The 14,408-nt window shown below is 31.0% G+C and overlaps 2 protein-coding genes across 6 annotated transcripts; both read left to right on the top strand.

Annotated features, from left to right (window-relative positions):
- Positions 1-734: 734 nt before the first annotated feature.
- LOC109802861 (65-kDa microtubule-associated protein 3) lies at positions 735-6,395 on the top strand. Of its 2 annotated transcripts, XM_020364268.3 has the most exons (13): positions 739-1,239; positions 1,780-1,867; positions 2,002-2,199; positions 2,298-2,543; positions 2,776-2,985; positions 3,074-3,229; positions 3,342-3,501; positions 3,846-3,970; positions 4,057-4,144; positions 4,619-4,692; positions 4,876-4,950; positions 5,080-5,347; positions 5,586-6,395. In XM_020364268.3, exons 2-13 carry the CDS (start codon positions 1,793-1,795, stop codon positions 5,990-5,992), a joined length of 2,082 nt encoding a protein of 693 aa, XP_020219857.1. In that variant the 5' UTR covers positions 739-1,239; positions 1,780-1,792; the 3' UTR covers positions 5,993-6,395. The 2 variants fall into 2 exon arrangements, with proteins under 2 accessions (XP_082929054.1, XP_020219857.1); XM_083072928.1 differs by lacking the exon at positions 3,074-3,229 and having other exon boundaries at positions 735-1,239.
- A 2,206-nt stretch (positions 6,396-8,601) lies between these two features.
- On the top strand, positions 8,602-13,832 carry LOC109802443 (transcription elongation factor SPT4 homolog 1). 4 transcript variants are annotated; one of them, XM_020363821.3, is made up of 6 exons: positions 8,602-8,815; positions 9,444-9,547; positions 9,638-9,729; positions 9,827-9,882; positions 10,896-10,957; positions 13,482-13,832. In XM_020363821.3, the coding sequence occupies exons 2-6, from the start codon at positions 9,458-9,460 to the stop codon at positions 13,530-13,532; spliced, it is 351 nt and encodes a 116-aa protein (XP_020219410.1). In that variant the 5' UTR covers positions 8,602-8,815; positions 9,444-9,457; the 3' UTR covers positions 13,533-13,832. The 4 variants fall into 4 exon arrangements, with proteins under 4 accessions (XP_020219410.1, XP_020219408.1, XP_020219407.1 ...); XM_020363819.3 differs by having other exon boundaries at positions 9,435-9,547; XM_020363818.3 differs by having other exon boundaries at positions 8,603-8,805; positions 9,435-9,547.
- Positions 13,833-14,408: the final 576 nt, after the last annotated feature.

Raw genomic sequence — 14,408 nt, 5'->3', positions numbered from 1 at the left:
TATATTTATATACTAAAAAATATATTATTATAACTAAACATAAAAATCTTTAATTTATGAAAATTTTATATAAATATTTCTAAAAAAATTTATAAGTAACTAAATATATTTTAATTATTATCAGGAATCATAATTTTTAAAATTTGTAATTTTTAGAAATCATAATTTCTATATATGAAAAAAAACCTCTCTCCCTTACATACATATTATTTTGGTCTTTAAAAAAAATTAATATTTACCATTTTTTAATTAGTTTGATCTCAAAAATTAATATTAATTTAACCCATCAATCATACACCAATATAACTTTTATTAAAATGCCAAAAGTCATTCTTACCGTTTTATTGTTTTAATGACTAAAATGAAAATTTACTTGATTAATCCTACCTTCAAATTTTTAAGTCCATAAATTTCTCAAAAAGAGAAACCTTGTTCTGTAAATTAATAAAGTTAAAAAGTTAAATCAAATATAAAATATTTTTAAATTCTATTTTTCACACATACATTTTCCAACAATATGATCCCATTGCAGGTAATATTTAATTGTCTCATTTAAAAATTTTAACAAATGGGACTCACTGTCAAAAAAAATGAATGGAATATTTAAACCATTTCTTCAAATTTAAATATTTAGTCATCAGTCATTAAGGGACATTAATTAAAAAATTCAACCATGATTAATGAAAATAAGTAAAAATTTCACCGTTGTAAAAAAAAAATAAATGCATTTTGTGTTTTTTGAAATTCAAAATGAATCGATGCAATTATGGTCCATAGATTAAAATAACGCTCACTGGCCACGTCACCATTTTTCATGTCTCCTTGCTGACGTGTCAACATTTGGTTCGATTATGAAGCTCGAGAAAACGGTCCTCCCCCTCCAATGTGGAATACCATGCAGTAGGCTATTTGACGCATTCATGCAGTCACTGAATTCCAACCGTTGAATGAAGATCTTACGGCTTATATTCCATCTCAGTATGTTGTATTCAAACAAGAGTTCCAAATCTGAATCGTACGATCTTCATCAACGGTTGATATTCACTGACTGTGCGAAAGCTTGAAATAATCGACTGCAGCAGATCTGGTTCTCCGGTTTCCCTCCCAAAACCGATTTCGATTCTCAAACCTTCCTTCTTACTCTAAAAAATCCCTCTCTTCTTCATTCTTCAAATCGCATTCCAATTTTGAAAACCCTAAAAAAATTCCCAATTCTTCGTGAAAGTGCTGAGCCTGAAGGTCTGTTTTCCTCGGCATTTTTTTTTTTACGATTCAGCTCTGTTTTGTTTCCGAGAAAATGAAGGGTAAAGAAAAAAAGACACAATTTTCGTTTGGAACAATGGGATTTTACCATTTTCAAATTTACTGAATTTTTTTTATTTGGATAATTTTTTTCTTATCATGAGAGAGATAATAAAAGTCATTCTTTTTGCAGTAACAAACGACTGTTGTCATATAAGGGAAACCATTGATTCATTATGTGTGTGTATAGATGTATCTATATACCTATGTATATATGTATGTATGAATGAACAGTGTGTTCATGATAACATGCATACATAACATTTGTGGAACGTGCGTCAAATTTCAAGTGTCTCACTTGTGCTCATTCTATCCACAAAAGAATTTTCTCTTCTATGTCGTTTTTTTTTTGTTTTTTGTTTTCCCCCAAGAGTTTTAGGCTTAGGGAATGTTAATTTTCAATGTTTGATTGTATTTAAGTGAGCATATATGTTCTACATTTTCTGAGAATCATTTTGGCTTTTTTGTTTTTTTCAGCATACTTGTTCCTATGTTCAGCAATCGTAGTAGCGGTCAGTTTGGTCAACAAGAAACATCATGTCACTTGTTGCTAAAAGAACTCCAGGTTTTCCCCTTTATCCAATATCTGAAGAATCTCTCTTTTTCATCATGTTCTCTTCCCTAACAGTTTCTTCTAGTGGACTTTGGACTAACATTGTATGTTTTCTGTTTGCTTGATCCTCGTATGTGGAATGTAAGATAATATGGGATGAACTTGGAGAGTCTGATTCTCATAGGGATGCAATGTTGCTGGAAATAGAACAGAAGTGTCTGGATTTTTATAGAAAAAAAGTGGATGAAGCCAAACTGTGTAGAGCACAGATTCAGCAGGAGATTGCTGACTATATGGCAGAGATTTCCAGCGTCTGTGCAGCAATGGGAGGACAACCATTACACGTAAGTCTTGTTGGAACTTCCAGAATTGAGTGTATTAGCCATTTTCTTGGTCACATGGAGATTTCACATTTGACATGTTTTTATTTGTGGGCCCTCAGTTTGATCCAAAGTCTTGTGGAAGCTTGAAGAAAGCACGTGAAACAGTAGTTACACAACTTGAGGAAATGCGAAAGCTGAAAACTGAAAGGAAGAAAAAGTTTTCAGAAGTATTATATCAGTTGAAGATTATTTCTAGCGAGCTTTATGACTCCATGGTGGTTAATGCATTTTTAGATGAGAACAACTTGTCTTTGAAAAGACTAGAGGAACTACAGAAGCAGTTACTTCAATTACAAAATGAAAAGGTGATTTCTGTCTTTACTGCTGTATTATTTGTTCAAACTTTTGATTGACAGAAATGCATAATGTTCATGATGTGTTCAGGAATCCTGCAATACTTATTGTTAATGTTTGAGTAAATTTAGATGAAATAGTGATATTTTGTTTTCTTCCAAACCTATTCTTACAATCTTACCCTGTCAAAGAATTACTTCCATAAGTTAATTTCTCTATGATTCTTCTTTTGCATTGCTGCAGGCCAATCGACTGAAGCAGGTGTCTGACCAACTGAACACTCTCAATTCATTGTGCTTGGTCCTTGGTTTGGATGTCAAAGACAAAATTTGTGAGATTTGCCCCACTATGGTTAATTCCACAGAGACAAAAGATGTTAGTGATAATACAATAAAGAATTTGACTTATGAAATACAAAGTTTGAGAGAGGTTAAAATACACAGAATGCAGAAGGTCAGCATTCTTGCTCTTATGACATCCTTCATCCTGTCAAATACATTTTTATTTCAAGTTTACTTTCTCACTTTACGTACCGCATCAGCTTCAAAGTCTCGCAGCTGCGCTATTAGAGATGTGGGATTTGATGGATACACCATTGGAGGAACAGCAGAAATTTCACCATGTGACATATAAAATTGCTGCTTTGGAATCTGAATTTACTGAGTCTAAATTGCTTTCAATTGACTCCGTTATTTATGTGAGTTTTTTTTGTCTTTGACTAAAATGTTGGTTTTGTTCTTCTTCCCTTTCACCTAAACTAATTTTGCTTCAATTGTGTAATTTAACTGAATGAGTTTTGCTCCTTGCAGGTTGAGAAGGAAGTTGAAAGACTTCAAGAACTTAAATCAACCAAAATGAAAGAACTAATACTAAAGAAGAAGTTGGAGTTAGAAGAAATATGCAGAAAAACACATCTGACTACACAAACAGTTTTTCCAAGCCAACATTCACTTGAGCTTTTAGACTATGGTAAGATTTTCCTTAATTTTTTTAAGATTTCTGTTATTATGTCATTCTTCATTTATTGCATAATGATTCCACAATATGCCCAATCTTAATTTAAAGTCCTTAGGTATAGATGTTAAGCAACCAAGCCATAGGTTAGTCACAAGGTTGTCGGACAATAACTAGTCCCAAGCAGAAGAGCAATGATATGGCTATTAATTTAAATTTCTTCATTTCTCTCATCTGCTATTCATAAAATTTCCACACAAAAATTGTTTATTTATTATTTACCAATTTGTTTTTGTTTATCAAAATGTGCCATGAATGTCAGTATTGTCCCCTTGTTCATTTTGGTAATCATTCTGCAGATCAAATTGAGCACCTAATTACTAAGACAAAAGAAGAAGCTCTTAGCAGGAAAGAAATCCTTGATAAGGTTGAGAAGTGGTTGGCTGCATGTCAAGAAGAAAGCTGGCTAGAGGAATACAATAGGGTAATGCAGCGTTGTTATTCACAATAATGGATATTTCTTCTTTCACTTTTGTTTACTTTATCGTTTTAGTTACTGTGGCGTTTTAGGATGATAATCGTTATAATGCTGGAAGAGGTGCACACCTTGCCTTAAAACGTGCTGAGAAGGCTCGTGCTTTATTAAACAAAATTCCCGGTGAGTATCCTTTTATCATAATTAGTTCTTCAAATACGTTACTATCATTTTGCAATGGCTTCTGCAATTTACGTATCAAAATTTTGATGAGTGAATCATGTAACACTCAAGTAGAGAAAGGGATGCCATAGAAAACAGTGAGTGATTGATTGAATAAGATGAAAATGCAAAGAGCCCATCATATTTTTATACCAAGAACATAACTTTTGCCAACTAATACATGGATGATTCAGTTACAACAACTACTTAACAATATAGTTTCTGTTATTACAATAAGCTAGATTTGGACTAAATATTGACATATGACATGATGAAATCAGCTTATTAATCGTATTCGGTTGTTTGTCTATTGCAAGCTCATTATTCTTCTAGTGTTGATTTTGTGATAAAAAGGAGTACCATGCACAACGAGGAGTTAATTTTTTAGTCATTATTGTAGATTTATTTCTTTTAATTTGTATCTTATTGAAACAGGGATGGTAGAGGCAATAATTTTAAAAGTTAAAGCATGGGAAGAAGAAAGAGAAGTCGAGTTTTTGTATGATAGAGTAAGTATTTTTAACAATCATTTGTGCAACTTCTAATAATTAGCCAACTAAATTTATGAAATTTTGTTGAGGTTGACTTTCTCTTGGAAAATTATGTCCAAAGTATCATATTGGCATATAAGTTCAATATATTTGGATAGATCTCATCTTTTCATACATTGTTGCTATCATGGATGTGTTTAGAGCCGGCTACTTTCCATGCTTGAAGATTACAGCACATTAAGGCAAGAGAAAGAGAATGAAAGGCAAAGGCAGAGGGTATGAACTATAAGAAATACATTATTGTAACTAAATATATACTAGATGGTGTAGAATTTTCTTTTTAGACATTTCACTTGTTTCTACACATTATCTAATTCAATTGTTTTTGTTTCATATTAATTTTAGGATCAAAAGAAATTTCAGGGACAACTAATGGCAGAGCATGAAACACTTTTTGGTTCAAAACCCAGCCCATTATCTAAAAGTGGGATCAAGGCTGCCAGATGTTCAACAGGAATTCCAAGTTTCAGAAAATTTTCTGTTGGTGGAGCAATGCTTCAGGATCCAAGACATGCTTCTCTTATTCAGCAATCTAATAAAAAGGGTAACAATACCAATCAGAAAGGCTCCATCCTTCGCAACAAGAATACTTACCATTCATCTCAATCCTCAGGTATTTCAAAAAACATTACATTGTGCCTGTGTTTTATCGATAAATATTTATTTTGGAAAATGTCAACATTTTTCCCTTTAAGGCTTGTGTATTTATGGCATAAAAAAAATGTTGTTTTCCAATAAAAGCTTACCTTGAAAGATGCTCAAAATCAAGCCCCTGTTTTTAGTGTTTAAATGTTTTTTGTTGATGGAAACTAATGCAAGAAAGGATAACTCTAATGCCATTGGTCATTCAGTGAAGAAGACTGCACACAATGCAGAAAAGGGAATTGAAATTCAGTCATCATTGACTAGGAAGCCCCTCTATCCTGTTTCTCCCACAGTCCTGTCTATAGCCAACATATCAAATATTCAAGAAGACCAAAAGAAACTGCAGAATTTAGGAACACAAGCAATACTGCAAAAGAGCCAAATGCTAACTGGAACTCCACCTTTCTTGACGTATATAGTTGGCGATGAAGAAAACATGACACCAAAGAATATGGCACTTCCAGTGCCTACCACGCCCTTAACTTCAGTCCCTATGTTGACTGCCACTACACCAGACAGTGTGTATTCTGCTTCAAAGACTAGTCAGTCATGTGAATACTCATTTGAGGAGGTGAGAGCTGGTTTTATGCTACCAAAAACCTATGCTCAATGATTCACAGTTTGGAGGGGAAGTTCAATTCAATCAACACATGATAGGTAGAACTGTTTGAATACAAGTTTATAAGAACTTTTGAAAAAAGAACTTTTTAACTGTAGAGAAGCTCTTATAAATTTGTATTTAAAAAGTCTCTCAGTTTGCCAGTTAATTTTCTGCTTTGCAAATTGCAATAAGAATATTGTCAACTTCTTTTGTTGTTTTTGAGGAATGCTGGTTTGGTGGCCTCATTGTGCACGTGTATTTTGGTTGAAACTTGTTCAACTTTGAAGCATACTATGTTACTATAATGGATTTCAGCATAATCCATAATCAATACTTTGATTTAATCCAAGATGCGGTAACCGAGGGCTCTTTTCCTTTGGGCCACACGATAATGGATTGAGCTATTCTTATTTTATAGTTGCATTTGCTATTAAGTTCCTCTAATTATAAATTTTTGGGATAATGTCAACTTACTGATTTTATTGATAAAAAAAAATGCATACCAGAATATGATACTTTTTGCATCCATGAAAATCAAATTTGATATAAAAAAGAGTTTACAAATACTCGCCTATTCTACTCTATCATAATATGATATAACATTGAAAACTAATAAAATTATGTCACAAATATAAAAACATAACCTTTCTTCATAAAACCTTGCTATTTTTAACTTTAAAAATTAATTTGTAAATTTATTGTATATGTTATTTATTTTTCTTCAATTTGATTGGGACGACTTTGGTTGATTTCAGTGATATTATCTATTAAGACTATTAAGACTATGATTGGTTATATGATGAAGAGGTGAAAAGTATAATTTAATAGAGGTATTTTTTTAAAAAAAGTTATTTAAAAATTTAAGTTTAATTCAACTTAACTTTCTGATTATAAATCAAATACACACTAAATTGTAGTAGTCACTTTCTACTATTGATTTAAGATATAACTTACTTCAACGGTTAAACATAATGAGTGAATCTACACCATTTTTTTTTGGGGTTGGGTGTTTTTCTTGGTGTTGAGTGAATCTACACCATTAAATCCACTTGTGAAAACAAAGTTAAAAACATAAGAAAAGAAGTCTTAAATATACTTTTATGTGATTTTGATTCTACAAATTTCAATTGTGTAATTTTAGTTATTTTGTTATGATTTATTACTGTTGTGATAAAAAAAATATATTGATAACATGACATAATTATATGACATGTAAAAATAAAAATAAAATCTACTATTCTTATATTCAACAATAAACAATAACGCTTAACTATTAAATTAATAACTTTTTAAGTTATAAATAAAAACTAATATATATATATATATATATATATATATATACCATCAACACGAACCATAATTTTGCCTATATTTACTATTATTAATAATATAATCAATAAAGTAGTACTAATAATATTATTAGTATATTAAAATAATACAAAATACAATAGTTTTATAGTTTTAAAATCATAAATTTGTTGACCTATTTAATATATGTATATATATTATAATTTTTATTTTTATATATAAAAAATAATTTTTATTAATAAAAAAATTTATATAGATATTAGTATTAATAATATTGTTGATAAATTTAATTTAAATAATATTATTTGTATATGATAAATAAATTAATAATTTAATAAACATAAATAAATATATTTTATGAAAATATAAAATATTAAATAAGTGATAGATATATTAGAAGAAAAATAATTAAAAATATAAGATAAATATAAATTTTAATAATTAAAATATGTAATTAAATATTTAATATTTGTGTATCACATTTTTTAAGGAATCTCCTTGTTATATATTTATATTTGTTAAATTATTGATTTCAATTATAATATCTAATATCTATAATAATATATAAAGAAGATGTCCACTTTTCTAACATAATTATATTTTTATATTATATTTTTTTCACCAATATATAATTATGGATAAAATTAGAAAAATTATATATAAAAATAAACAATCAATTTCTATAAAAATAATAACTATCTATTTGCTTTTTAATGAAAAAACTTTTTTCACAAAAATCGAAAATATCTTTTGTCATACAAGTTATTAATAAAGAAGATATTATTTTTTGATATAGACTTTTTCATTATCTTTTATTTATTTTATATTTGTTCTACTTTAACAATATTAGTTTTCAGACCTCAATTTTTTAAATAATCATTGATTATATTTTATTTTTATTTTAAATAGAGAGACAGAATTGTTGTTTTTCCATAGTACTAATAATACTGATAATATTATCAATAGTTAATAATATTATTCCCATTAAGTTATTGATTATATCATTTATATTAATAATTTATATTTTTTAGACTCGTTAGTAATAAACACATGTAATTTTTTTTTATTAAAAATATATATATTGCAATTTTCATTTATATATTTAAAATAATTATTAATTATTATTACTATTAAAGGAGACTAAAACTAACTTCAAGCGTGTGGTTCAGCGGTAGGAGTTCGAATCCTGCCTTGTATATACTTCCGCATTAAATTTTGGGGCTAGCTATCCCACCCTTTGATGTGCAGTCTCGCTCGGTGAGATTAATCACCACTATCTGCCCTATACTACATGGACATAAAAAAAAACTAAAACTCAATTGAAATTTGAGAGTTAGGGACAAAAGAATGCACAAGTGTGACGACGAACTTAAGGCAAAAGAAAAAGTTGGGAAATTTATTTTCCTTTTGTCTTCCGCTCTCACCTCAACCCAAACCACTTCGGTGACCCTCGCTGTCCGTACAACAGTTTCACTCTTCGTTCTCGGAAAACCCTAGCTTGGCCCAGGCCTCAATCGGTAATTTTAGGTTTTTATTCTTCCTTCAAATTTCAAATTGTTTCATTTGCTCTCACTGTGGGTTTCCAAATTTTGAGTATGGTATTTTCTGCTTTAAATATCGAAACTAGCCCCCTGTTTCAATTGGGAAATTATGAACAAATTTTGTTGGGAATGCCCTTTGCATGTCATCTAAGAGAGGACCAGGTCTCGAGCTTCATGTGCGTTTCTGCTTTCCAATGAACAACTAATCAGCGTTTATAATGTTTCCTGCACATGTCTATTCCAATTTCAATCGTTGTTTTTAAGTTCTAGGTGTTTATTGTTTTGTCTTCCATTAAGTGTTCCACAATATTTTGGGTGGGAAGGGGTGATTTTAACATGTGATGATGGATATTAGTGCTCTCAGAGACTTAGATATATGATGTATTCTAATCTTGCTCATAGTACTGTGACTGTTAGTAACACGACTAGTTATCCGCCAGATAGATAGATCGTTCCGACAACGCTAGCTAACTAAGTTTGAGTTATGTCTTTTTCATAATTTATAGTAATTGAAATTACTTATGTATAATATGTCATATATAATTATAATGTCATATGATCAGATTGACCATTTGCCCAACTAGTTGAACTAATCTAGCCATCAGTTGAAACAGGGAGCTAACAAAAAATGGCAAATGCACCTGCACAAATTCCTACAAGTTTTGGCCATGAGTTGAGGGCTTGTCTTCGTTGCCGCCTTGTCAAAACCTATGATCAGGTCTTAGTATACACTTCAACATTTTTCATTATTCTTTTTGTTTTATTTTTGTTGTTATTTGTTTACGTTTTCTGGTTTTGTTTTTCACAGTTCAGAGAGTCGGGCTGTGAGAATTGCCAATTCTTTAAGATGGAAGAAGATCACGAGCGTGTTGTTGATTGCACTACTCCCAATTTTAATGGGTTTGTTGATGTCAATTCCTTTTCATCAAAATCCCCTTCACCTTTGAATCTCTCAATACTCATTTTGTTTTTCTTCTTTCCTTTGATTTTTCCACAGGATCATTTCAGTTATGGATCCAACTCGTAGTTGGGCTGCCCGTTGGTTGCGCATTGGTAGGTTCACTTATCTCCTGTTACACTCATTATAATTTTTTCCTTTCCTTGGCTTCCAATTTTCTCTTTTTTACAATATTCTGATGACAGTATTACACTGGAATATGCAACATTATCATGACACTTTTTTATTAAGTTTGCCATCAAATCTCCTGTTACACTCATTATAATTTTTTCCTTTCCTTGGCTTCCAATTTTCTCGTTTTTACAATATTCTGACAGTATTACACTGGAATATTCAACATTATCATGACACTTTTTTATTAAGTTTGCCATCTAATTTTCATAATAAAATTTCTATTTAAAATAATTAGCAATAGGTGGATAAATCTAATATACAATGATTGTTTGTCTGGAAAGAAGCTCCCAAAATATCTACCCGAGACTTTGAAGTTCAAAATACTGTATTAAAATACTTCTAAAATTAAAATAAGAAAAGCTTTTTTTCTGCTGTAATTAGCTTTATTTTATCTTTAAATATTTGTAATTTGTGAAAAACTAGATGTCTAAATTTTTAAGGATAAAATTTGAGTAACCTGTTCAGATTTCTAATATATCACTGACAGTCTTTATAACTTGCAGCAGGCTGACAAGATTTGGATAGATAATTTGAGAACTCATGAAACAAGGAAAACTTGAATTTAAATGAAATGATATATTATAATGGAAATTGATTTGAATGGTGTCCTCCACCTAGCTGTTTGCTTGCCACTACTTTTGTTGCGTATTTAATTTTATACTCAAAACATTGGATCATGACATAAACCATAAATATTAAAGGAAAAAAGAAAAGGCCATAAAGATTAATCCATGCACTTATTTCATTATTTCAATCAATTTAGTCCATTGAATCAGCCAATTTATTTGCCAGAAAAGTGACAACAATTTGTGAAAAGAAAAAAAAAAAAAAAAAGAGGATAATTTTGTGTCTAGATTTGCTGACTTTGTATCTAGATTGAAATCTTTTATCGCAGTTGAGTTGTAAAATTTGGGTTCTCTTTAATATGCTGCAGGTAAGTTTGTTCCTGGTGTATATACTCTTGCTGTCTCGGAGGCTCTTCCAGAAGAGATGCAGGTTTGTAATTTTCTATTAATGCAATGTGGATTTCATAATATATTACTTGTGATAGATTTCACAATATATTACTATGTTGTTAAAGAGTGATTCATAGCTATTTGTTTTCTAGCACAGGATTTGACAATTGTCTAATAATCACTTGGTCAATACATCTAGCCACAGTATTTGATTGGCCACTAGACTTTGCTCCTCTATTAAGGCCAAGATTGTCAAAATCCAGTTTTAATGTTGGAACAGAGAGAGGGTGTAGAATTGTAGGATCGTAACATGGAGTGTAAGTTCCAACTTCCAATTATGTAAAAATATATTTACATACCCACACAAACACAAATAATACAACAACAATACCAAAAGCCTTTCTTTCATTTGGTGAGGTTGACTACATGAATCATGCAATGTCATTGGACTTGGTTAAAGACCAAATCCTCAGAGTTATTACTCACCATGAAATCTCTTTTGACAACTTCCTCCAATGTTCTTTTTGGTCTCCTTCTCCCCCTTCTCACTAGGCTATAAATGTTTGTTGTGCTTCCTCCAATGTTCTTCTTAGTCTCCCTCTCCTCCTTTTCACAATATTATAAATGTTTGTTGTGACTTAGAGGTTGTTCTTTTTATTATTTTTAACAACAATAAAAAAGTAGCCTCTAAATCACAACTAACATTTAATTTAACTTGAATTGAAGATTCATGTCTTTATAGAACTCACAAGTCACATAAATTTGACAACACAAATAATACACAAAACTAAAGCATACAACAAAGAGTCACATCAATGACATCATGCAGCAACAACCCAGAACCAAAGAGAAGCAGAAAGGATCAGGAGAACAGAGCTCGGGACAATAGTGAATGGAGAGGGTCCATTCAGTTAGGGTAGAGATGGGGAACCATAAGGGAAGAGCGGAGATTGATAGAGTGAATCCAGCATTAAGAAAGAGTTGCACGGCAATTAGATCATGAAAAGGGCATTTTTTTTAATATTCAAAATGGGTTGCTTGACCCAACCCAGTTTGATTACATACAAATTTGTGGAGTGCACTTCAACAGTCAAGAATCTTGGAGCAATCCACCCGTGGAAGTGATTCAGCATGCCATTTGGTGATCTGTAGCTATCAACAATGAGTTCGTGCAAGATTTTGACAACCAATATATGATTAAGGGACTTGTGAGATTATACTGCTAATTATAAGACAATTAAAAAGATAGTCGGTCATGCATTATACCCTCCTTGTTAGATTAACCTTCACACCCTTACTTTACCTGAAATCTTGGTCGATAATAAAAATATGCTCTGCAGCATCCGGCAGGTAGGACCAATAATAGAACCCTGGAATGCTTCAGGTCTGATTGTATTATTAGAAATAGAAAAAGGAGCTGATACAGCTCTTACAAACAAGAGAAAACAGTAAACCGTAGCATAAGTTTTTGCCTTCTGTCATTGGTAGTGCAAGGACTCTCCGGTAGACAATTCTTTCTAGCAAAGCTCCCTGCTTTCCTGGTTGTCCCAATATATGTTTTTGGGCAGCCTCTTAACTTCTGTTGAGCCCACACCTTCTTTTGAGCTCTGTTCGTTGTTCATACTTGCAGTCCTGCCCTTTTTCTTGTTGCAGCTTCCATGATTCAATCTTGAATTTATTTCTTGCTGTGAGACACATCCTGTTCGACCTCCGTTCTGTCTGTTTTTGTTCTTAATTGTTAATTCCAGCCCCTCTTTGGTGTAGTGTAGTCATGGCATTGTCTCAGTCACAACCAGCCCAGAAGAGTCTGCAGCTTCAGTCTCGTTAATTATTCCTTTATATTGATGGTGATTGTGTGTCGAGACATGACTTGTTAATTGTTCTTTCATTTATACATGTTTAGTATAAATTACATTTTTTGATTATCTTTAATATTGTGGCTATCCCGCTATCCACTATCTTGTCTGTTTTATGGGTCAGTTACTCTGCACTGCTATTCGGGATTAACAAGTAACAACTATGGTATGAGGGAAGCAGTCTTAAATTTTCTTTCAATTTATATGAAATTGATTTTGAATTTTGTAGCAGGAATCACTGTAAACTTTAATTTATCATGTGAAATTGTGAACTCATTATTTGAAATGGTCTGTTACTTGTAGTCTCTAATTAATAAAGCATTTCATGCTTGACTTTCTTCTCATAACCAGCAATTTTTTGTGGACTTCCTCGTAGGTTGTGCCTTTTATCATTAGTTCACCTGGTTGGGTATGGCGATTTAAGTTGGCTTGTTTGTTGTATGCGTTGAAAATCTTGATTCTGAAATCCAAAATACTGCAAGGGAAAATCTGAATTTGCAGTGTAGCCTTGGAGTTGGGATTTTTATAAATTGCTTGAGTGATTATTATGTTTGGCGAATAGAATGAGGTTATTTAAGTAATAATTGTTCCATTATGAAATGGTAATATGTTGTTAGTGTTGCCATGAGATGTGATTATTTTGGCTTATATATCATCTTATTTTGCACCACATGAATTTGGTTTATTTATTTACTTGTTTATTTGCAGACCATATGTGAAGACGAACGTGTGCAATATATCCCTCCCAAGCGTTTGTGATTGTGACTTACGTAAATATTGGTGTTTGCTATGACATACTTGTCTGGATGAAGGTAGATTTTAATGCTTCGGATGATTTGCTAAGTGACTTGTTAGAATTTCTCGTGTTTTTCTTCTGATGACGAGTTATTCTGCACTAGCACTAGCACTAGCACCAGGGGAGAGATCATGAATCAAACATTATTTAGTGCGTTTTTTGACCTCTATGGTCTTGGAGAAAGCTATTTACTTAACTTTACGAATTAAGCTACCAATTATTATTTTGGATAAACTAAAATCAGTTAGATTTCCGTTGTTTAACTTTTCAAAACTTGACATCTATAAACTTTACTGCAAAGATGTCTATCTGTTTTTATTTTGTTCTTCAATAATTTAAACCACTTTTTAAAAATTACTTTTAACAGCTTTTAAATTCTCATTTAATCTTTTCACTTAATCATTTTTCACTTTTGAAAGAGAAAGATATATTTGTGTCTATTTATCTTCAATTTTAATAAGAAAGTTTTTATTTAATTAATGTCAAACATTTATTATTTTTCGTCTTAAAAAAGTATTAATTAAATAAGAATATTTTAGAAATGAAACAATTAATGCATCCGACAATTAAAAAGGGGTCTTTTAATAAGAGACAAGCAAAAAAGTGAAGAGTTATGTATAGGGATGGAGGTAATGTTAATGTTGTGTTCAAATATAATAAAAATGAATAAATAATATATAAAAAAAAATATTTTGGTGGAAAAATTGTTTCTTAGATTAGGTGACAAAAATTAAAAGGAAAAAATTGTGCCCAAATCATGTTTAACTATTTTTTTTTTTTCATTTATAGTGTCATGCCAGTATCACGATGAATGTAAATCATTCCATTTTTTAATCTGT

This window comes from Cajanus cajan, chromosome 4 (genome assembly GCF_000230855.2).
Source record: "Cajanus cajan strain Asha chromosome 4, NIPB_CcT2T_4, whole genome shotgun sequence".
Lineage (NCBI taxonomy): Eukaryota > Viridiplantae > Streptophyta > Magnoliopsida > Fabales > Fabaceae > Cajanus > Cajanus cajan.
Note: the sequence above shows the minus strand (reverse complement) of the source record. Positions and strands in the feature narration are given on the sequence as shown.